This window comes from Odontesthes bonariensis, chromosome 6, assembly GCF_027942865.1.
Source record: "Odontesthes bonariensis isolate fOdoBon6 chromosome 6, fOdoBon6.hap1, whole genome shotgun sequence".
Taxonomy (NCBI): domain Eukaryota; kingdom Metazoa; phylum Chordata; class Actinopteri; order Atheriniformes; family Atherinopsidae; genus Odontesthes; species Odontesthes bonariensis.
Window position 1 is genome coordinate 30,512,584 of NC_134511.1, and position 24,039 is coordinate 30,536,622.

General features: G+C 43.4%; 1 protein-coding gene across 2 annotated transcripts; it reads right to left on the reverse strand.

The window, feature by feature from the left end:
* Positions 1–1,705: 1,705 nt before the first annotated feature.
* Positions 1,706–23,229, reverse strand: atp2a2a (ATPase sarcoplasmic/endoplasmic reticulum Ca2+ transporting 2a). Of its 2 annotated transcripts, XM_075468262.1 has the most exons (21): positions 22,699–23,228; positions 21,768–21,785; positions 21,607–21,689; positions 19,378–19,482; positions 18,431–18,569; positions 11,353–11,433; positions 10,874–10,959; positions 10,311–10,775; positions 8,837–8,925; positions 8,642–8,744; positions 8,232–8,363; positions 8,017–8,136; positions 7,712–7,930; positions 7,295–7,630; positions 6,960–7,180; positions 6,618–6,820; positions 6,437–6,522; positions 6,076–6,209; positions 5,878–5,995; positions 4,247–4,367; positions 1,706–2,424 (listed from the first exon to the last, which is right to left on the reverse strand). In XM_075468262.1, exons 1-21 carry the CDS (start codon positions 22,814–22,816, stop codon positions 2,411–2,413), a joined length of 2,991 nt encoding a protein of 996 aa, XP_075324377.1. In that variant the 5' UTR covers positions 22,817–23,228; the 3' UTR covers positions 1,706–2,410. The 2 variants fall into 2 exon arrangements, with proteins under 2 accessions (XP_075324377.1, XP_075324376.1); XM_075468261.1 differs by having other exon boundaries at positions 1,706–4,367; positions 22,699–23,229.
* Positions 23,230–24,039: the final 810 nt, after the last annotated feature.

Below are 24,039 nucleotides of genomic sequence, written 5' to 3' on the forward strand. Positions count from 1 at the left end.
GCCAAAGAGCTAAAGTGTGTAATGTGAACTGTGATTTGTTTTTTTACTTTTGCACTGAAGTTGTGACTTTTGCAGATCTTCTCAACCCTAAAATTAAGCCATTCTTTTCGTTTGTTAACATTTATTCAGTGATTGATGGACCCATCAATGTATACCTAAAGGTAAATTGAGGAAGATGGTGCATATCAATGAAAACAAAACCTGATCGTGCAGTAAATACATCCCAAAATCCATAGTTTTTAAGAAGGGCATCGTTGAACAGGAGCTTGAAGTTGCATGTGTTGTTCATCTGAGGTTTATAGTGCCTTGCAAAAGTATTCACCCCCCTTGGCTTTTTACCTAATTCCAACCTGTAATTTAGTTTTTCAATCTTATTTTATGTGATGGATCTGCACAAAATAGTCTAAATTGGTGAAATGAACTGAGAAAAATATATATATAAAAAAAGGATTAAAAAAAATGAAAATTACTAAAAAGTTGTGCATATGTATCCACCCCCTTTGCTATGAAGGTCCTAAAACATCACGTCACATGATCTGTCAGTATAAACACACCTTTTCTGAAATGCCCCAGAAGCTGCAAAACTGCTAAGCAAGAGGCATCACACCATGAAGACCAAGGAGCTCTCCAAACAACAGGGGCAAAGTTGTTGAGAAGTGCAAGTCAGGGTTGGGTTGTGATTAAATATCCAAATCTTTGATGATCTCCTGGAGCACCATCAAATCCATCATCTTCAAATGGAAAGAACATGGAACCACAACAAACCTGCCAATCGAGGGCCGCCCACCAAAACTCACAGACCGAGGGCAAGGAGGGCATTAATCAGAGAGCCAGCACAGAGAGCAAAGGTAACCCTGAAGGAGCTGCAGAGCTCCACAGCAGAGCCAGGAGTATCTGTCCATAGGACCACAATAAGCCATACACTCCATAGATCTGGGCTTTCTGTAAGAGTGGCCAGAAAAAGCCATTACTTAATGTTAAAAAATAAGAAGGCGCGTTTTAAGTTTGCCAAAAGGCATGTGGGCGGTAGCTTGAGGAAATAGTGGGTGCCATAAGGTCGTCTCAAACAGGAAGGGCGCCAGGTCCAGATCGAGTTCCCATAGAGTTTTACAAGGAATTCTCTTCGAAACTCGCACCTATCCCTAAATCGGTCTGATGAATCTTTGGCCAATGGAAATTTGCCGCAAACGCTTACCCAAGCCACAATTTCATTTTTATTAAAAATGATAAGGATCCTGTACAGTTTAGCTCATATAGGCCAATAGGACTTCTGTGCTGTGACTATATAATTTTAACTAAAACCCTTGCACAACGATTAGACCCTGTTATTCGTATCATTGTTAATGAGGACCAAACAGGCTTCACTCCTGGACCCAACTGAGAGCATGCCCTACCTTCTCCACTGGCTGCAAAAATTCAGTAGCATATCAGGGTATAAAGTTATGGTCAATTTTGGACCGTACCAAAACTGATTTGGATAGGTGGTCAAAACTCCCACTCTCACTGGCAGGATGGATAAATGTAGTGAAGATGACTGTAATGCCCAGGTTTCTTTATTTATTCCAAATGATTCCCATTTTTCTCCCAAAATCCTATTTTGCTCACCTGGGTCGCTTTGTCTCTCTGTTCGGAATATGAAAAACCTGCACACAGAAAGAAGACAAGCCTGGAGAGAGTTGAAATGAATCTCAATCACGCAAGGAGAAACTGAGTAAACTCCTCATGTATGACAGTTTTATTTACCTGAAACAGTTCATGTGATACATTGTACAATCATCTGAAAATACAGTACAGCAGTTTGGCAAAACAAATGCCATTCGAGGGACTGCCTGCCGATCTTACAGTAAAACAAATGCATCACCGCACACCCGCCTTCCCAGATATGGCAAAATCTTCTCCAAACATGTTGCACGTCTCAGTGCAAAGGAAAAAGAAAAAGTTTGGTTTTTAAATATCCCATAAAAGTATTTCCTTAGGAAAAATGAACTGTTTTTGAGCTTATTAGCATTTGTACTATCTGACGAATATCTAATCTATTATTTACCAATACTATACACGGTTTATTAGAGAAGTCTGGTAAAACAGATGGCTGACTGAGCAGACATGCAGCATGGATATCGTACAACTGACTGCACACTGTAATACGATCTTAGCCCACAGAGATGGGACGAGACTCGTTTCGTCGGAGGCTCTTCATGCAGGAGGACAGAAGGACTGATGAGGCGGGACCGGCTGTTTCCATCAGACATTCATATATGGCCACTCAACGACAATGTGTGAACTTAATGAGCCCTGTCGTCGTAATCACATCGTAGCATGCAGCTCCTGTACGATGCGCTGCCCAAAACACACATGCACACCACAAAACAAAATCCAAAGTTTCCGCGAGAAATTTAGAGGAGACGTGGGCTTACTTGGCCTTTGCTGTCAGGAAAAATAAAAGAAAACAAAAGAGAGAGGAGGGGAAACAAATCAATGAACACCAGAAATCACAGGCAAAATAAGAAGAAAAGAACAGCAAATCATTAAAATCATCAGAAAGGAGGAGTAAAGACCATGCTATGGCCAAGCAGCAGATTAGGACTGAAGAAAAATGTTGCACTTCCAAAAATGGACGCCGTGTTCCAGTAATGGTGCATGGGCACTTAAATGTCATGGTCAGAAATTACCAATCTACAATCAAAAATAACCAGCGACCCCGAGCCAGGTCAGTGTGCAACTGGCACTTGGCGGCACTGAAGGCATTTCACACTATATCTTACAGTTCACTCCTCCTCTGTACCATAAGAGGTTCTCTTTCAAACCTTAACATAAATAGAGGGAGCCGTGAAAACAGACGAGAGCACGCTGGTAGTATGCATGCAGTTCAAGGCGTACTCACTCAGCAGGTAAAACATGTGGAGAGCAAAGGAAGAAACAACTGTTAGCTTTTAAACTAACTCCTAAAAACAACTCAAAAGCACTCACTGGCCTGGTTTTGTTGGAGCAGGCATGCAGGAAGGCTGAGGCCATGCTTAAATAAACTAGTGTGCATGTATGGAGCATTTTGACAGCGACAAATATAAAGGAAAACATAGACTCTATTTTCTGTGCTATATACAGATATACAAACTCTACTAATGACCAGCTGTTCATGTTGTGCTCAGTTGATAAGACTAACAGCTTTCTGGTGCTTTTTTTTTTCTTATTTTTTTTTACATATTCAAGTACAGTATGTGCACATTTTACACACATTACAAAGAATGTTGTATTTCAGATGGAAAATGAAGAATAAAAACAGAATATCTGAATTTAAAAAAAATCAAAGCAACAAAAAAAGAAAAAATTCTCTTCAAGTACTTAAATTTAACAACAGGCTGTATCAAAAAAATGCTCTGAATCAAACTGGTAACAAGTTTTTGTCCTCTCTTCCCTCAAATAACAGAGGAAAAGTAAATGTTTGTTAAGAAAATCCCATTAAAATGTGTGTGTGTGTGTGTGTGTGTGTGTGTGTGTGAGAGAGCTCTGTCTTTACGGTGAAACAAATTGGTGCTTACCTCAACACTTCTAATCATGATCTACCAAATAGTGTTCATACAAATGGGTCATATCGACAGCATTGAGGTAGCTGCGCTCTGCCTAATGCAGAAAATAACTACACATGAAGAAGATGTATGGAGTTAAAAAAAAATTAAGAGATTCATGCTGGGACAAATATCTTCAAGTCCTTGCCCTCAAGTTTGTATTTTACTGTTTCGTTCGTCAGAATTATTGAGCGTTCTCGTCCTCAAAGCCCCCCGCACCCCACCCAAAACAAATGACAAAATATTAATATCATAAAATAGTGTAAATTCTCTGTACAGCTAAACACACAGCTCCAACATGACGGGCTTCTCTAACTGCAGGTCAAAGAGGAGAGAGGCGTGGTGATAAAATAATACTCTTAGATGTAATATCAGTCAAAGTCATGAAAATATGACTAAACGACCCCCACCCAAAAATATGTGTCAGTGGAAATGTAAAGTGTTGATTATTCGGAGTTAATGTAACCGTGTTAGATGTGTGTGTTAATGTCCACTCCACACTGGTGCACAGGGAGGGTAGTGTGCTGGAGTCAGTCAGGGCCACAACATGGTGGACACGTTAGTGTCGGTGCTGTAGATCCACAGCACCAGGGGCAGGGAGATGGCCACAAAGGGCCAGGAGATGCCCTCGGCACATGCAGACAGGGAGCAGCCTTTTCTGGCCGGCCTCTCCAGCTGGTTACCAAATTCCAAGTAGTTCCTGGAGAAGAACTTCAGCCCCTCGTCCAGCAGGATGACGGGCAGGGAGATCTTCAGCACCATCATCCACTGGGTCATATCCAGAGGGGTGATTTGGAAGATGACCTGGGAGAGAAAATGGCAGTTAATTCACAGCTACTTCAGTACCTTAAAGGTGTTTTTCCAGCATGGGCGACTCCTGTGGGGGATAACTGTCTAGGGTCAAGATAAGTGTTTCTAAAGCACCTTAGTTAACATGTTGTTTACCGTTTTTGTTTCACCTTTATACAAAGCCACTCTTGGCAATATAGTGTATGAACAAAAACGTCCAAAGTATTCACTCACCCTTCCAAATAATTATATTCATGTGTTCCAATCACTTCCGTGGCCACAGTTGTATAAATTCAAGCACCGAGGCATACAGACTGTGAAAGAATGGGTCGCTCTCAGGAGCTCAGTGAATTCCAGCGTGCGTAGAGAGCTTCATGGAATGGGTTTCCATGGCCGAGCAGCTGCATCCAGGCCATACATCACCAAGTACAATGCAAAGCGTCGGATGCAGCGGTGTAAAGGACGCCGCCACTGGACTCTAGAGCAGTGGAGACGCGTTCTCTGGAGTGACGAATCACGCTTCTCCATCTGGTAATCTGATGGATGAGTCTGGGTTTGGCGGTTGCCAGGGGAACAGTACTTGTCTGACTGCATTGTGCCAATTGTAAAGGTTGGTGGAGGGGGGATTATGGTGTGGGCTTGGCCCCGTAGTTCCAGTGAAAGGAACTCTGAATGCTTCAGCATACCAAGAGATTTTGGACAATTTCATGCCCCTAATTTTGTGGAAACAGTTTGGGGATGACCCCTTCCTGTTCCAACATGACTGCGCACCAGTGTGCAAAGCAAAGTCCGTAAGGACATGGATGAGCGAGTTTGGTGTGGAAGAACTTGACTGGCCTGCACGAGTCCTGACCTCAACCTGATAGAACACCTTAGGGATGAATTAGAGCGGAGACTGTGAGCCAGGCTTTCTCGTCCAAACTGTGTCTGACCTCACTGTGTCTTACTTACTAAATCTATCATGGACAATGCATATCATTCGCTCGATGAGGTGGTGGCAGAATGGAGGAGCACATTTAGCCACAGCAGGTTAACGAGCATGAACATTTCCTTAAGTAACAACTCACTCTGTTGATTGTCAGCTAACGTGAATTTGACATATTCTATTTTATTTCAATGAACTCTATTGACATTGATATTCTTTATATCTTTTTATTTTTATTGTCATTTGTTTTTTTTATATTGCCCTTCATATGTACGTCTAGTAATTCAGATGCAATTTGAGCAATTTCCCCCAGGATCAATAGTTATCCGATTCTGAAATTTATCACTGTTTTGTACCTTTACTCTCAGTGTGACTGTATTCTGCCCGTCAATGAAGGCAAAAATTTTAGATCATATATGTGAATGCTAAGTCTATTTTTTAACCCCATCAATTTCAACTACATGTCTGTAATGAAGGTAAGTGGCCACTAGAGGGCACAAAGCCCCACAAAACAGCTAAAACTCCACTTGGACATTGAAGGGAGAAGCTCATTTGGAGTTTTGATATTAACATAGTTCAAAACTTTCTTAGAAAACTCACTGGTAGAGGTTCCACGTAGAGGATGAGGAAATGGAGCGACATGGAGAGGCAGATGGCTCCCAGCAGCCAAATGTTCTCCCACGGAGGCATCCGCAGGAGGGACTGGTTCTCTGACAGACTGAACACAAAATGCAAATCAGTTACCCTGTTGTTCCACTTCTGACAGCAAATGTTCCCTTTATAGAGCCCCTTATCCACCTGTTCAGAGCATTGCACATCTCAATCGTGACAAGCACAGATAGAGCCATGGTCATTGGGTAGGGCGACTCGAACACGTGGCAGTCCAAGCCGTCAAAGTCTGGGTTGTCTGGACCACACTGCAGGAAGTGGCTCTGTGAGGAGGAAGGCAAAGGAAAGAGGAGGAGGACAGCTGTGAAGAGCTGGAAATTTGAGTTGTCCTCTATATAATGCCAACGCTTTAATGTTGCAGCACTTTATATAGTCTATATTTGTTAAAAGAACAGATTTTTAACATCCGATTGAGCCCAGGATTAAAAATATCAAATAATACTTTAGTTGATATAGTATCGTATTGGGATCAGACGCCCTTAAGACTTACCAGCTGGTACAGAGTGAGCTGTGGCCCTTCCTCTGAGACTGTAAACCACCAGGCAGCAGCTCCCACAGTGGCAGCACCCACATAACCTGGAAGCATAATCACAAAACATCATCATAGATGACAGACTCCTCTCATTCTTAGAAACATTTTCACCCTCCATTCGTGTCTGATATCAGCTCACCTCCGATGGCCAGGTATCTGAAGAAGAGCCAGCCAGAGATCAGGGGCTCCTTAGCATTGCGAGGAGGCTTCTCCATGATGTCTAGGTCTGGGGGGTTGAAGCCGAGGGCGGTGGCGGGGAGCCCGTCTGTCACCAGATTCACCCAGAGCAGCTGCACTGGGATCAGAGCCTCAGGGAAGCCCAGAGCGGCAGTGAGGAAGATGCTGTCGAGAGGAATAATTTTAAGAAATGACAGTGTGGAGCAACTCTGGACTTACAAATTAATAACCCAGCTTTACTGTTTTTTATTCAATCCAACAAGCACACGCTTTTCTCTCCGAATCAGCCCCGGAAGATACTCACCAGACAACCTCACCAACGTTGGAGGATATAAGGTATCTGATGAACTGCTTCATGTTATTGTAAATAGCTCTGCCCTCTTCGACAGCCGCCACTATGGAGGAGAAGTTGTCATCGGCGAGGACCATCTCAGAAGCCGACTTGGCCACGGCAGTGCCAGAACCCATGGCGATGCCAATCTCAGCCTTCTTCAGAGCCGGGGCGTCGTTCACCCCATCTCCTGTCTGTAGACAGACATTTTGTTATGGAGACAAATCAACACAATGATCATGATGTAACAACGCAGGGGTTCGCAATTTTAAACTCAAACGATAGACTTAAGCCCTCAGAACACACACCATTGCAGTAATTTCGTCAAATCCTTGCAGGAACTCAACAATCTTGGACTTATGAGAGGGCTCGACGCGGGCAAAACAACGTGCATGAGTCACGGCCTCCCGCTGCTTGTAGGGCGTCAGTTCATCAAACTCCCGTCCCGTGAAAGCCATGTGCTCCACATCGTCGTCCTCGCCCAAGATGCCAATGCGACGACAGATGGCCACAGCTGTGCCCTTGTTGTCCCCAGTGATCATGATGACGCGAATGCCGGCCTGGCGGCACAGCTTGATGGAGGCGGCCACCTCCTGCCTGGGAGGGTCCAGCATGCCAACGCAGCCGACGAAGGTGAGGTCGGACTGGATGCAGGGAGACGAAACGAATGTCAGCGAAGTTTCCAACAAATACCCGAACAGCAGAGGAAGATCATGCAAACTCACCTCGTACTCTGAGAATTTGGCAGTGTCAGACAGTATCATGTCCTCCATTTTGGGTGGGCTGTCCCGTGTGGCCAGAGCCAAGCACCTCAGGGTGTCACGGCCTGTCCCATACTCACGGATAACAGACATGATCTTTTCCTTGATGGCTTGGCTGAGGGGAACTTTGCTGTTGCCCACTCTGACATGAGTGCACCTCTCAACGACTCCCTCCGGGGCACCCTGTGAGGTACAACATTAAATATTTACTCTCGGCACCACACGCAAAACTACAGACGACCGTACGGTGTGCGTCTCTTTCAGTGTACCTTAACAAACATTTTGCCCATGGAAGAGCGGGACTTGTTTGGAGTGCAGTAGACGGACATGGACTTCCTGTCTCTGGAGAACTCCAGGGTGCACTCCTTCTTCATCAGCTGTTTGATCACCTGATCAAGCGAAAGCACAGTCAGTGAGAAAACCTGCTGAGTGGGAATGGTGGGATGTGCAGTGTGTGCAAGCGAGGAGGGGAGCTGTCACTCACTGAGTTGCAAGCGTTGGCCCTGTCAATCTTGGACAGGTTGTGGACTTCGGTGTCAAAGACGTTCATTTTCTCCACCAGGCAGGTCAGCGCCGTCTCTGTGGCCTCGCCGACCTTCTCGTACACACCCTTCACCTGGAAGGTCAAAAACATACGTGGCCTTATTATTCTTTTTAGCTTTTGATAGTTATGAAACAGAAAGAAATACAATTCTGCCACAGAAATAATACCCAATGATTAATATTCAGTGATGAAACCCTATACAGATTGTGCCATTGATCCAGTTTGTCCCTTCACCAAATGTTTGTGCATCTGATTTGAATAAATATGATTGTAAGGGTATTTGCATGAGTATTTTATTTATCTCATGTATGCTCAATAAAGTCGATAAAGTAAGAGGCATGCGTGCAGACCTCATTGAAATCCAGGGAGGAGTCATTACACAGGGCACAGATGGTGGCCAGTTCAACCAAACCATCATACTGGGAGGATTTCACAAGTCTGCCATCCTGGTAACTGAGGGAAAGTACACGGAAACCTACTGTCACAGCAACACTCTCATATTCAGCAAATCTCTTAGGCTTCTAAAAGGCTGAATAAGTACTCACACTTCCCCCTCAGGTGCGTAGGTAGAACCTGTGATGTTGAACTCTGACAGAGAGCAGCTGTCACCTTCAGCTTTGTTGATAATGAACATCTGGAAATTAAAACAGCAGATGGGACAGAGATAAATACCATCAATTCATCATGTCAGTGTTCCAAGTCGACTGCCAGTTCCTCATCTGACCCAGCAGGTGGCGGCACAAACTGCCGAAACCCTAAGTGAATCCCAGGAGGGAAAGCTCTTTTAAGACACTACGTTAGCCTGCAGTGTTACAAAGTGGGCCTCTGATGGGGCCAGGCTGGGTGGCCCCATGCCTAATGTGAGAAAGGGGTGTTTAGTTTCTCTTCATAAGTAAACAGGGTGACTGCCAAGAAGCCTGAGTAATGAGAGAAGCTCTGCCCAAAAGGAAGAAGTCACAGAGCCAGGCCTGTTCTCCCAGGAAGCTTTGATTGTTGCACACACACACTCTCTGTACATCTCTTTTCCTCTTTTTAGTGTAACAGTTAAATGTAGTTTTAATCGCCATCTGTTTCTAACGCTTTGTAATATTCTAATTTCATTTATATCTATGAATATCTTTACTCACATCCTTGTTATCTGTATATGTTTTTGCACCATTTCTTGTATTTTATCATTCATATATTTGTCACCTGGGAGTCTGTTCCATCAAAAGTAGGTCTTATTTTATCTTATCTTACAAGCACAATTAACAATTAGTTATGCCCTCCTCATACCACCAACCAAGCATGAAATGCTTGTGCTACCCCTCACAATTAGATCCAAAGATAATGAATGTTGCCTGGGTTTAGTAAGGCAGATAAATGATACAAAAACAGTATAAAAAACGAGGACAGGAAGCATGAAGGTGGTGTAACTGCACACAAGTTTTCATACTTGTAGCCATAAACTACTTTTGTATGATTTTTAGAATAAATATTTGTAGTAAATGCATGTTTTAAATGAACATATGCAGTTACTTCACCCTTTTCCATCAGTATTACTCATAGTAACTGCATATGTATGAGACCACAGCTGGTAAACTTACAGCCGGTAGCCCAAAAAATAGTGTGATAAGAAGAATAAATTAAATCAGGATTAAACTTTAATAAATGCTGAAATGTCCTTTGTATGAGCTAAGTAGCAGCTGGGTACCACTTAGATACAGAGAGATAAAAAGAAACAACAGGCTGGCTGCTTTGCAGCTTTGTGACGCAAGGTCAGTTATGCAACAGCAGCACTGCAAGTCATCCAACAGCTCAACGTAGATTAGAAGAGCAGCAGCATGTCATGGTCCTGTTAAATAACCTGAATACCTGATCAGAAGGAAAGCTCTACATTACTTACACAGAGGGTTAGCATATTTGCTGAAAGATGCAGTGAAAGTGACTCCACACAATGTGACTCTGGCAGGCTCAACAGAGATGATAAAGGACTGAAACTGCTCAGCAATGCACCAAGAGTGTGTGTTAGAAACTCACTCTGGAGACAGACATCTGGTTGGTGGTCAGGGTACCGGTTTTGTCAGAGCAGATGACGGAGGTGCAGCCCAGGGTCTCCACAGAGGGTAGGCTGCGGACAATAGCGTTCTTCTTAGCCATTCGGCGAGTGCCCAGGGCCAGGCAGGTGGTGATCACTGCGGGGAGACCTTCGGGGATGGCAGCTACAGCCAGCGCCACAGCGATTTTGAAATAGTAGACAGCGCCACGGATCCAGGAGCCTCCATGAACGGGGTCATTAAAGTGGCCGATGTTGATGATCCACACGGCAATGCATATGATGGAAATGACTTTGGACAGCTGCTCACCAAATTCATCCAGCTTCTGCTGCAGGGGCGTCTTCTCCTGCTCCGTGGCCGCCATCTCATCACGGATCTTACCGATCTCTGTGTTAACACCGGTAGCCACCACCACTCCCACAGCTTTCCCGGCTGCAATGTTGGTACCCTGAAACAACAAGTCGTACACGAGGGCAAGCTAGTCCAGGAAGCACACGCGAACAAAAGAAGTAGGATGTGTGATGATGTGTGCAGGCTGTGACTCACAGAGAACAGCATGTTCTTCTTGTCTTGATTGACAGCTCGTGGGTCAGGCACCGGGTCTGTGTGCTTGATGACAGAGACAGATTCACCTACAAAGGCAAAAAAGGGCATCAGGTTAAATCAATTTACATTTTACAATTTACAGTTTCGCTGAGCTTTCACATGGACTTTTAAATTTAAACTTAAATGTGTTCGCTCTGCATCCAACCTAAACCAGCTTGCTAGATCTTTAGCCAACTTACTACAAGGAGCTTTAAAGTTGTGTTTCTTAACAACAGCTAGAATAACGGCACAAATAGGAGTGAGGAAATAAAGACAATCTGAAGATAAACTGATAAGATACAAACATCCATATTGGCCAAAGAGATGTAAGGAGAACTTAAAAAACTGCAAAATGCACATATTTCACAGCTGGAAGAGGATTTTTTTTTAAATGAATAGATGAAGATGTCAAAGCACAAGAGTCTGTTGGCTGTGATTACCTGTCAGGATGGACTGGTCCACCCTCAGAGTTGTTGACTTGATTGAACAGATGCGGATGTCAGCAGGCACTTTGTCTCCAACTATGAGCAAACAAATCCGCAATTAGAGAAAAAAAACTACAGCCAGACAAGAGCGTGAAGAGAGAAATGTCAACTGAAACAGATTCTTAATTAAATCTGTGACAGAGTCCTCATTTTGACACAGTCACAAACATTTTTCACAATGTCCAAACAGGCTTTTACACCACATGAGCAGCAGCCCACTGACACTGGAGGTTTGTTTATCACACATGTATTCCTGGTATTATAAAGTGCTGCCTGCATGTGAACAGGCCAAATGAGGATTAAACAGATGAGATGAGATGTCTACTTTCTGCAGGCAGCACATCAGCATGAGTGTAAACTAAACTGATGAAGCACAGCTCATTAAAAGATGGTTGCTGTGCTACCAAAAGCAGCAAAGCAGCGATGCCATTACTATCAGGAGCGAGAAGATGGGCCGAAGAAAGAGGAGGAAATGAGGGACTCGTGAGCCATAAAAGGCCTGTCTCAAAGGAAAAAGCCAATTTGGGTGCATCAGAATTGCTGTGACCCATTTCAGTTTCCTAATGGTACATAAAGGGGATGGAAACTGGGGAAATAGTTCAGGGTATGGCACAGTTCCGTGGACGTATCGTACATATAGGCCTACCTAGTTAAAAATGTAATGTGTGTCAGAATAAGACAAAAGACTTATGAGAATACGGCATAGTTAGAATCTGGGAAACCATGCCAGCTTGGCAAATATCTAAGAAAAACATCAACACAAAGCTGATATCAAAACTTAATCTCCTGCAGAAGGAAAACTTCTAAACAAACAAATGACTGATTACATGTACCAGTGTCCTGAATCCATCTGAGGGAGACCTGTACCATAATCTAAAACCAGTCATGCCCTTGAGGGAAGGGAGGGGAAAATAGCAATGGGACCAACTACGCATGAAGCCAAAAATGGAAAAAGCGCTTCGATAAGTTGCCCAGTCGGCTTATCAGGTTTACATGTGGCCTTATGATGGCAGCTGCTTCCTCATCACTGATACAGGAAGAAGTCACTGTAAGTAGCTTTATCTACACTGGAATACAAGTCCTTAAAGTATTTTCACCTTACAACTCCATTAAATGGTGCCTTAATGAATGCTGACAACTCCCGAATTTATCGTAGAGCCTTGTTATAATCATGAACATTTCAGCGCCTTTAATTTGCGTGTGTCGACTTCTAAACAAGCCGAATGATCACCCATTCATTCAACGTTCCAACGGCAGTGCCAGAAACTCATCTGTCGGCCAGTGATGGCAGGCTGTGACAACTTCTCTGTGAAGGACAAACCTGAAAGAATCTGAATGTGGAAACACTCGCTCAGTTTTTTTCACTTCAGAGAAAAACTTGTGAATGGGCTGACGAAGACTTACTGCCCTTTCCAAGTAATTTCATAGCTATAGATTTTAATTTTCTAATAGAGAAGTGCATGGAAAAAAAATTGGAAGAGATTGAAAGGATTAGCCTCCGTTATATCACAGGAACAAATGTTTTCCGTAGAAACCAAACAGCTTTTCATTACATCCTAGATGGCTGTGTAGCACTTCCTCAGACTTTAAGTTATTACCTTTAAAGAAAAACAACTTCCCAGACATAGCTGAGCCAAGAAACAAGGCTTAAGGGACGGATAGGTTTCCAACAGCAGTTCTTACTTTTGTTCACGTTGTTAAAACGCTGATACTGCCATTGTCCCGAGTGATGAAGCACGTGTTTATCAACTGTTCTTCTGTGTCAACATCCTACTTGGTAGCAGTCCAAGCATCTTCTCAGGCATGACCACTTTTCCATGTCTGTGCTTGCCAGCGGATCATACCGCCCAGCACACATTTCACTGTGTACTAAGCTTGCAACGGGCGACGCGCTGCACCCAATGTCACTCCCAAAGGTGCCTTTTAAACAAACCCCTAAAGACGGGGTGAGGCAGGAGCTGAAGGGGAGCTGACAGCTTTGACTGGCACCTGTCGTGTGTTCCGAGATGGCGTTAGGCTCAGCGGGCCAGGCTTCTTTAGAGCCAACCAGGAGGGTACATCTGCTGATGGCAGCAGAACAAAAGACTCCGTGGCTGCAACAGAACCAGACGACAGGAGGTTCACCGATTCACAATGATCAGCAGGCGAAGCATTTTGCAGCTCTCGAACATGTATCTCACTGATTAATTTCCCAGCTGCTTTTACATGGGCGCAATCATGCAAATAGTTGGTTCAAATTGATAAGATATCAGCAAACACTTTATAACGGATAAAATACTCAGCTTTCAGAGCTTCCTCGTCTCTGCCTAATGCTTTTCCCCACTGGCATTTATCAGCCGGAGAAGCTAGTGAGGCTTTGTGATCACGGTAAATCAGCTGAGGTGAAGGCAAAGTGAGGAAACAGAACTGACGGCCCTGTTTCTGCATTTTGGTGCACATATATAGGTTAAAAAAAACCTCCACAACAATGTGAGAAATTAGTCTTTTTGTTCCCACTTGAAACAATGTTGACACAGGAGTGATGCTTAGTTAGCAATTAGCTGGCGGTGGATGTAAATCAATATTTACCAAAAGCTCACCAGGTTTCAGGACTCCTTGCTGTAATACTGTCACAAATGTAAACACAACAGCTGGCTTGTAAAGTTGACACGCACTCTGTCTTCACTGCTTTTTTAATTGTGATGAATCTTTAGAAAAAGCCAGCTGGGTTTTTAACGTAGCATGTTAATGTTTCTGTCACCACAGTGACTAAACTCATCCCAGCACTAAAACTCCTGCCAAACTAACGGAGGTTCAGCAGAGCATCTTAGAAATTACACTTAAATTTGGTAGGGAATATACAATATTGATGATATCTGGAAAGATCTCATAGATGCAACATCATTTTCACTAAAGGACTCAGTAAAGTCAAAATCTACAGTCATGGGATAAAGAAAGTACAGCCCAGTTTAAATCTAACACATTACATATCACGACAGGCCAACAATCTGGTCCGTATCAAGTCTTATATTTAAGTAAATATAGCCTCAAATGAATGAACAACACGTGACATATTATACTAGGTCATTAGTCATTATCAGTGCAGAGGCAGTGTGACAAAAACTAACCCGATCTTTGCAGTTTTCTTGGGAATTAAGAGGGTAAAGTAACAGCCAGGAGCTGCTAATCCAATAAACTTCACTTATCATCTGCAAATGTGAGACATAAAAAACAGTTTTGTCAGTTTGCTGCTCTGGAGCATTCAGGTGTGTGTTAACACAATGCCAAGGAGGAAAGACATCAGCAATGATCTTATAGAAGCAACTGTTGCTGCCCATCAATCTGGGAAGGGTTATAAGGCCATTTCCAAACTATTTGGAGTCCATCATTCTACAGAGAGAAAGATTATCCACAGGTGGAAAACATTCAAGACAGCTGTCAATCTTCCCAGGAGTGGACGTCCCAGCAAGTTCAACCCAAGGTCAAAAACCCAAGAGCTACATCTCAGACTCTACAGGCCTCAGTTAGAATGTTAAATGTTAAAGTTCATTACAGTACAATGAGAAAAAGACATGACAGTACAGATAGAGAAAGACTGAACGAGTATGGCTTGTTTGGAAGGGTTGCAGGAGAAAGCCTCTTCTCTCTAAAAAGAACATGGCAGCACAGCTTAGGTTTGTAAAGTTACATCTGAACAAACCACAAGACTTCTGGAACAATGTCCTTTGGACAGAGCAGACCAAAGTGGAGATGTTTGCTCATAATGCACAGCAGCACGTTTGGAGAAAACCAAACACAGCATATCAGCACAAACACCTCATACCAGCTGTCAAGCACGGTGGTGGAGGGCTGAAGATGCAGAGGGGTGAAACGGACACAACTAACTGTTCCCCATTGCTTCTTCATACATGGCAAACAGAGGGTGTAACAGCGCCATATCAGTGTGTGCTAATACACAAAATCAGCTGTAGTTCCACAATACTAGCTTTCTCTTACACAAACAGACCATTTTTGCCTCTGCTACCACCTTTTACTACCTTCTTTACTGGGTCAGAGGGGTATCAGTGGCGGATCAACCTCAACCCGTCCATTTAGTATCTCTACTTTAACCCATGACACGATGACGGCACATAACTCCCGGCTTAAAAGTTTTATTTGGAAAGGCCTACTGAGTTCCTCATGAGCTTCTCCATGTGTCAAAGTACTCTGCGGTCATACAAAAGAGCAATGATCCCAAACACAGCACCAAATCTACAACAGAGTGGCTGAAAAAGAAAAGAATCAAGGTGTTGCAATGGTCTAGAGCCTTAAAATGTAAACAATTTAAAAATGTAATGTCATCCAAGTATGAAGATGAAATCTATAAATCAGCTGAAGCCATGTCAGACATTGAGCTGTCAACATTAAACCTTTATGATCAGTTTAAGTACGGACACGAGCTAACAACAGGTCAGAGGTTCACATTCTTCTCATGTCTCAAGTTCAACTGCCCCGCTTGTGGCTCCTCGCTGAAGCTTTCAGCTTTCAGCCTGACATCTAAACCAACCAGACAGCATAGCAAGGATACCCACCAGTCAGCACAGCACAACAGTGATAACAAGGCTAGCGCAGTGAGCTTGTTCAGTTGAGGATATTTATGAATCCAGATGGCATCTTTGACAGTGGCTTACTGCTGTAACACTAAACAATAAGGTTGATGCCTTATGTGCATTATTAATTCTGCACCTAACCTGCACCTAACCTGCATCGTTTCAGTTAAAAATCTACAAAGTTTCTGCTTCTGAAGCCTTCCCAGCTGGCAAAAATGAGACCGTTTCTCTCAGTCTTGCTGACAAGTCAGAAGCCTTTGCCAAAAGACAGTCCCTCAGTGACAACGGACGCTTGCCAGACCACATTAAATGCCACATACTATCCGTGGTGTCTGGAATCTCAGTGGTGGGTGTGGGTGCTGATGGCAGTGTAGCTATGCAGAGCACGGTGGGGTGGGACGGTTATCAACGAAGCACTTCCCTATAAGGTAATCTGTCTCTCTGGTACAAAGGAGCAAATGAGAGATCCTCCCCTTAATCTGGCCCTCACATGAGCCCCCATCGCTGTCAGACTCCACAACCTCACAGGCAACAGAGAAGTAAAACCACTGAGCTCGACTGACCTGAGAAAAGACAACTTTAAAATCTGAAAACCCTCAACACCAAACTGGAAGCAAACAGAGTGCACTGTGTTGTGACAAGGACTTAAATCCAATCAGAAGAGCTTGTTATCACATATTATCAATCACTGCCACTTTTAGGGTTGAGCTAAGCTTCCTTTTAGAAAATTTTGCCTGTATACACTGGCCCATCATGAAATGGATACCTATCTAAGTAATAGTAAATGCATGATCAATCACTACTGATATTCAGACAAAAATCACTTCTTCAAACTTAATTTTAAAGCACAAATCAAGCTCTGTGCTTCAATTTAAAAACCACATCTCTTTCAAAGGGACAGGAAGACTGTACACAAATGTCTACTTTGTCTGAGAAAAGCATTAGACAGAATATTTTAAACACATTTCCAACAAATTCAGCGACTGCTGGATATTCTTCTCACTGTTAAGGCAGCCAGAGAGGGATCATCTCCGTGTCCTCTATCTCGGCTCAGCAGCCACCCGGCCAGCATCTGCGTCATCACTCCTCCTCTGCATTGGCAAGAGCCGCTTTGAAGCTTGGGGGGAGTATTATTCATAAAAAGGGAGCCTGACAGCAGCCACTGTAAGTGATATTTGGAGGATTTGGAAAGTAAGAAGAGCTGATGAGCTCGTCCTAACGGCAGGATAAAACGACCGTTTTGCTCTTTTAAGTGAGCTTCACGCCGCTGACAGCAGGGTTTTAGCAAAAGACAGAGCACATCTGACTCACTAGTTTCTCTTTAAACCTGAACCAAACATTAAATCTCTCTATGTTCTGCTTCTTTGGCAACAGGAAAATATCCAAATATGATGATTAGTGCTGTCAATGAAGGTGGAGGTATATACACACAACTTAAATCCTTGCACATCTCTGCTTCATTTGTCCTTGTCAAGGTTATCCAGGAATCCCACTGTAGTAATGTTTCCCTGAGCAGGAAGGGAGGGGGGACCAGACACCTGTCATCTTCACGACTGTCAGTACATCTATAAATACTGCGTTCTATAATCTGAACAGCCTATGACGGCTAAAAATAAACCCAACAACTATGCACAGAAAATCTATGCATCACTTCAGGGGCTTAAGGTCAAACAGAGTACCAAGATAGCGCTTGTGTTTTAAGGACTCCAGCATTCCTCAACACACCAGTTTCCGTTCATCCCTCTGCAGAATTATATAAGTGAGCGAGCCGTGGAGGGTGGGGGACAGCACTTATAAAATCAAAGCTTCACATCCTGAGGATTTTCGGCTGCTGAAATGCGCTGACTGGATCTCAAAAGAGTCAGTCTCTCTCCGGCGCTCATTTCACCGACCGTACGGGGGGAAGCTTCTCAGCCAGGACGAGCTGCGAGGACGGAGGAGATGAGCTCAAACTTTGTGTGTGCAGACAAATACACACACACTTCCACTGATAAGTGGGCCTTAATAGCAGTTCCACCCTACCCTTAGAGACAACAGGTTAATAAGAACATCTCAAAATACACTGCACTGGCAGGGTGAGTCACCCCTGCAGTGGCTCTTTGGGATGGGGACGTTTGAGCTTGTGCTAAAGTTAAAGCGTGACCGTACCTGGACTGGGATGATCTGCCCACAGTACCTGAGGCAGAGCCAAAAACAGACAAGGTACTAATATATGAAAACAGGTCACCGATACAGAAATCTGTTCTTTCACAATGAAACAAAAGCCTTTTAGATCGAAGCAGCGGGGGCATTAAATTACTAATTATCTCACTAATTTCAAGGCTTGTTCCAGTTCTGTTCATGTGATGTCAAGATGTTGCTTCTGCTTGAGAGAAGACAGGAAATTAAACCAATAGTTACAGTTTTGACAGGCAAAACTATGAAAAAGCCACAGAATCCTGATGGTCAGACACAGGGTGACCTACCAGCCACCTCCACGATGTCACCAGGCACGATGTCTTTGGCTTTGATCCTCTGCACAGTTTTCCTGTCTTGCCGGTACACTTTCCCCATCTCTGGCTCGTACTCCTTCAGCGCCTCGATGGCATCCTCAGCATTGCGTTCCTGGTGAGGACAACACAAGAGTGGGTGCCAACATTTTGAGCCTCTCACAAGTGAACTGATATCACATTAAGAGCTGCATCCACGCACGTTCTTGGCTCGGTGGGACAAAATGTTTTAGTTGGGCCCGTTTGGGTTTGAGTGCATCAAAATGCAAGTTGAAGTATTTTCTGCCTCCTGCTGCTTTTACCAACATCTTCATCTTTCATCAGCACAGATTGCATCACTCAGAAATCGACTGAGTGACACAATTTTTTTTTTTTTTAAGTCAAGAGGAATCCTACTTTGAAACAAAAATAAGCATCAGCACAGAGCGTTCATCTACAGCGCCTGTAAAGTCCAACTGTTGATAAAACAGCTGAATGCCATGCTGATACAAACACGCGATCAATCATGTACTCAATGTTATGTGCGTTTAAAAAATATCATGCTTTTTTCATACATTTTGGACCCATTTTTAGATCTTAAGGCCAGCACAACAGCAGCTTGTAGCTGCTTTTCAGACTTGACTTTGCCACATGTATTGAGCTTATTTAACATTTAGGGCACTCATGATAATGGTGCTCGAGTGGAAGCACGTCCACATGAACTTGATGTCACTGAATGTATGTTAAACGTCTTAAACTTTCCCCCACATCTAATTGTGGGACTCACACTGAGGATCTATAGCTTTCAGTAGCATTGCAACTTCAGGTCAATAGCTTGATTTTAAAGGCATCTGACACATATAAACCAAACGTTGTTACATCAGCACAGCTAGAGAAAACAGCATAGCAGGATTTAAATCCAAGAATCTGTTACAGTGTCTCACCTGCCAAACCCCAACGATGGCGTTGGCTATGAGAATGAGCAGGATTACAAACGGCTCCACAAACGCTGTGATGGTTTCTTCTCCCTCCTCAAACCAGGCCAGGACCTGAAAGCAGTGCAAGAGAACGTGTCGTTTAATATCAACCATTCAGAAGAGGCTTGTTTGCATTCTGCACAGAGGAAGAAACAAATGGAATACTAAAAAAAATATGCTAGGTTCTAAGAATGACTTCTTTTAAACTGGTTATGTTTTTTTATCTATTTAAGAGATAAAAGACTTTCTTAGAAACTTAAGGTTCAATCTACTTCATTAACAACGGGTTGACAACTAAACTGACCGATTATCCAAAGAGTATTAGTCATTTGATTAATTTCAGTTGCTGTGGGTAACTGAGCTGCTGATATTAAACTCTGGATATGTGGTATTAGTATTGTTCTTAAGAGCAGTAACTGCACAATCCTGTTAACTTGTTAATAGATGGATGCTTCTTCATGAGAATCCAATTTAACACTAAAGAGCACAACTAAGTTTTAATTGATTTAAACCTGTTTGGCTTTCATTAATACAAAGGGACATGTAAGCAGTTAAGACAATAAACTTTGCCAGGAAGGAATAAATGAAAAACATTAAATTGTCTCCTGATCTGGAGGCTCATTCAGCCCAGTAAGACTCCAGGGATAAGGGGGCATGATACTCATAAGTGTCATCAGGTCTAAACTGTTTCATTTGGTGCTCCAGTGTAAAACAAAAAGCAAGAATATATGTTGTCCTAAAATTACAGTGTGCGTCACAAGCAATGAGTCAATCACCCATAATGTAATAAAACGATCAATCTCCCTAAGAACTACGTATCCGACTGTTGTGGATGCCACAGTCATTCAGAATGAAATGCAGACACACAGTCTTAATGGTCTCATAGTTGTGCTTAATAGTAATACTAGGGTTGAAACAAACAACACTTTCATCAAAGTTTAATGCCGGTTATCTTGTTCATTGATCATTCAGTGATTGATACCATCTCAAAAAGCTCTGATGATGACTTAGATGATGACAATTATCCAAATACTTGGAAAATTACCTTCTCGAACAACTAATCCACTCAGTGACTAATTGTTTCATCCCTAACATGCAGCGCTATTTTGAGCACTTAACTCATAAATCCTTCAATTTCTAAACCATTCTGACCACAAAAAAACTTAATAACTATGCTTTTATGGCCGCATGACATAACTCCAAACTGGGTATGTGGTGTATTGTACGCTGGAGGTGCAGTGGACAGCCCTCCCACAGAGGACATGAGGGCCCAAATTTGGACTGAAGTGGTGCTCTGTTCCCCTGTCAGACATCAGCGGCTGACACCTCTGTATCACCTGGCCGGGCAATACACACTACATACCAGCTCACACACTTGCAAACACAAATTGAGTCTCTTATATCACCCATCTGTTAATGCAAAGGCAGTGGTAACCTCGCAGGAATGAATCATCTCGCTGTCAAAGATTCATTTCTAGTGTCTTTTGGAAGTCAAATTTCCCACAAAATGTGTCGTTTTGATAAAAAAAAAAAAAAAAAAAAAAAAAAAAAACTGCGCATGAAACCACTTTTTTTTTTTTAACACGACACCGTCATAATATACTGTATTGCATAACCGCAGAGCACTATCAAACATATATCTGGCACTATGTCTGGCACTCAAAGCCAGCAGACTGAGTGTGACCAGGGTAAGTCATCACACAGCAGTCAGACTTGGCAATGCAGACGTCTTAATCCACGTGATAGCAACTCAATGCTGCTACTGCTGTTGTCACCATTCCTCAGATGAGTCGCTCGCCTTCTCAGCTCCCTCCTAAGAGAGCGTAAACTCAGCCCAGCTACACAAACCTCAGTCATTCACACCTCAACACTATGTAAAGCATTAAATGTCACCTGTCAGTCATCACACCGGGCTTTCGTGTAATCCTATCTGCAGTCGTGCCTTGATGCAGACAGTGTTTTAATGAGAAGTGGGACTAAGGATGACAGCTTTTTGAGTTAATGGATAGAACAAACAGGAGGTGACAAGACAGTGTAGCACACGAGCAGTAAGAGGATCCATTATTCAGCTGATAAGGGGGCTGATTTGAATTTAAAAAGAAGATGCACTCAGCGCAATGAGAACACAGAATGTGGGTCAGCACAAAAATAAAATAAAACCAAATTTAAATAAATCCAAGAGTCAGGCACACTTACAAAAGATATGCATGCGGCCAGCAGGAGAATTCGAACAAGTAAATCTTCAAACTGTTCGAGGACAAGCTCCCATAAAGATTTCCCTGCAGACAGAGCACATGGTGAGAAACCATTCATCACAAAAACTTATCAGCAGCCATGTCAGTGACAGCAGACATTACCTTCCTCTGCCGGTAACTCTGAGGGTGTAGAGATGTGGGCGAGAGTCCAGGGAGCACACAGCGAACAGAGGAAAAGGGGAAAAAGAAGATAAGTGCAGTGTAAATACTTCAAAGTCTTTTGACTTTTTATACTTTTGGTAAATCGAGCTTCTCAGTTCCCATTTCTCAGAAGGGAACTGAGCCTTTGCTCTGTGTCTTTTTTAAAGACTTAATGGAGCTTAATCTCAAACCCAGGTTGAGCATAATTGCAGTTTTATGTCAGTTTTTTTGCTCTGTGATGGAGTGAGGGTGTGTGCAGACCTACATTTTGGTCATATCTCACGTTCATTTGTCATTTTCAGATAATCTAAACCCTTGAAACTTTCTTAGGCAACAGGAAAAAGCTCAAAAATGACCAGGAGCGTGAAGGTCAACAGCGATTTAAAGGAAAGGGTATAAACCCGCCATGACCTTCCAGGTGATATTAATACAAAGCAACCGTTTAAACCTGGGACAGCAGAGCTTAACTGTGACAAATGATGTTGATTCAGTTATCCGGTGGCCACCATTGTGTGTCATCGGCCTGGGCTGATGTGTTGCAGTGCTGTGAGAACCATCCAACACTGTTCCTGTGCTTAGCAAAGACACATTTCACAACTACTGTCACCAAGAGGCTGGCTTGACAGTGCTCCCAGTCATCGTGACTACACAGTACATAACCGTGGCCTCTAAGTAATTATTAATCATTTGTTACTGTGTAAAAAGACGGGAAACCCTGATGACGTCAGCCAAATCACTTTACAGAGCCGGGCATCGCCGTCCGACCAGTCATGATGATGACTTTTACCCCACATAATGAACACAAGGCACGTTACGCATGACATGCATGAGCCGCGTCTCATTCACAGCAGCATAAACCACAGTGGAGGTCTAAAGTCAGAAACTGTCGTACCGTTTAGGCCCCATTTCTCCTTCTGTCGTTTCACCTCGTCCAGGGAAAGTCCTGTGCTCTCATTGACGCAGAAATAACTGTAAACTTCTTCCACACTCTTCGTGTGAGCGTTCTCCATGGCGGACAGACGGCTCCTTTCCGCACAGCTTCACTCAGAACACAACCGGAGGAGACCCTAAGGCTGACACTATTTGGAGAAGAATAACGACTGGGCACCAGAGAGCTCTACAATCACACTCGGTTTGCTATCGACCGCGGTGTGCCGTGTCCCCCCCGGCCCCTGTTTAAGATATTCGTCGCGAGAATGACGCAAATTTTTTGGTCGAAGCGAGCCAAACTCCTCTTTCCTGTCAGGATGAAGGTCAGTATGTGCGTCCGCTTGTCTCCGAAAATGGTGGAAGAGTGCCTGCGGCAGTGTCCAGTGTCAGGGACCGCATACGGTCCAGCAGTCCTCCCTGTGAATACCTTTCCGTGCCCTACCTCACCGTGGCGCAGCTCCCTGTAGCTCCACACTGTGCTGACAGTCTGCTTTTATGAAAGCGCCTCACTGCTGCCCCTCTTCTCTGCGCTGCATGTGGACTAATATCATTGGATGAACGTTGGCAGCCACGTTCAAACCAGGGAGACATGAGAGAACACAGGAAGTGACTAGGAAATGAGAGGGTGGCATGCTTATATGGACAACTTTGTGCAGCTTGTGTGGTTTTAAATATCTAAAACAGACCCCCAGAGTGAATCTGCACCCTTTTTTCATCCTCTGCTTTGCTGACTGGTGACATCGGCATCATGTCACCGCGAATATGCGGAAAATAATAAGACAGATTCCCCAAACAGAGGAACCCAATTAGCTTTGTTGTATTAATACCTCAAATGGATTAGTTTGGAAGACTATTGCATAGGTCCTAAAAGTTTTTTAAAAAGAAACGAAGAAATATAAGAAAAAAATGAATAAATAAACATACATTTTGAACATGTGCAAAATAAGAATAGTAAATGCGTGCCAACCTGTAGGATAAGCAGTCCAAAGGTTTCTGAGTACCATGGACCAACGAAGATTACTCAGGATTTTATAAATAGTCGTTAAAGCAAAACTGGACAAGTTTGTGAACCTTAAAACTATGAGCTTCTGGCTCGTTTTGAAGCACACTTACTTTTGTCCCCCCTTTCTTTTCTGTCGCTTGACATTTTGGGGGCCTCTTCAACATGACCGCAAAGTAACGCGTGCGGCTGTGCACGTGAGGGGTTCACACGGAGATTTGATTTTATGACTGAATCTGATGTTACGTCCCACAACTGTAGGAGGAGCCAAAGAGCGAAACAATTACCAAATTCTCCTTACTT

Excerpts from the sequence above, each read along its gene's own strand:
- atp2a2a (XM_075468261.1), bottom strand. The coding sequence starts at position 22,816 with ATGGAGAACGCTCACACGAAGAGTGTGGAAGAAGTTTACAGTTATTTC. Across the intron at positions 7,181-7,294 it reads TTGACGAAATTACTGCAATG|ACAGGAGATGGGGTGAACGA; the intron begins GTGTGTGTTCTG and ends GTCTGTCTACAG. Across the intron at positions 5,996-6,075 it reads ATGTGCAATGCTCTGAACAG|TCTGTCAGAGAACCAGTCCC; the intron begins GTGGATAAGGGG and ends TTTTGTGTTCAG.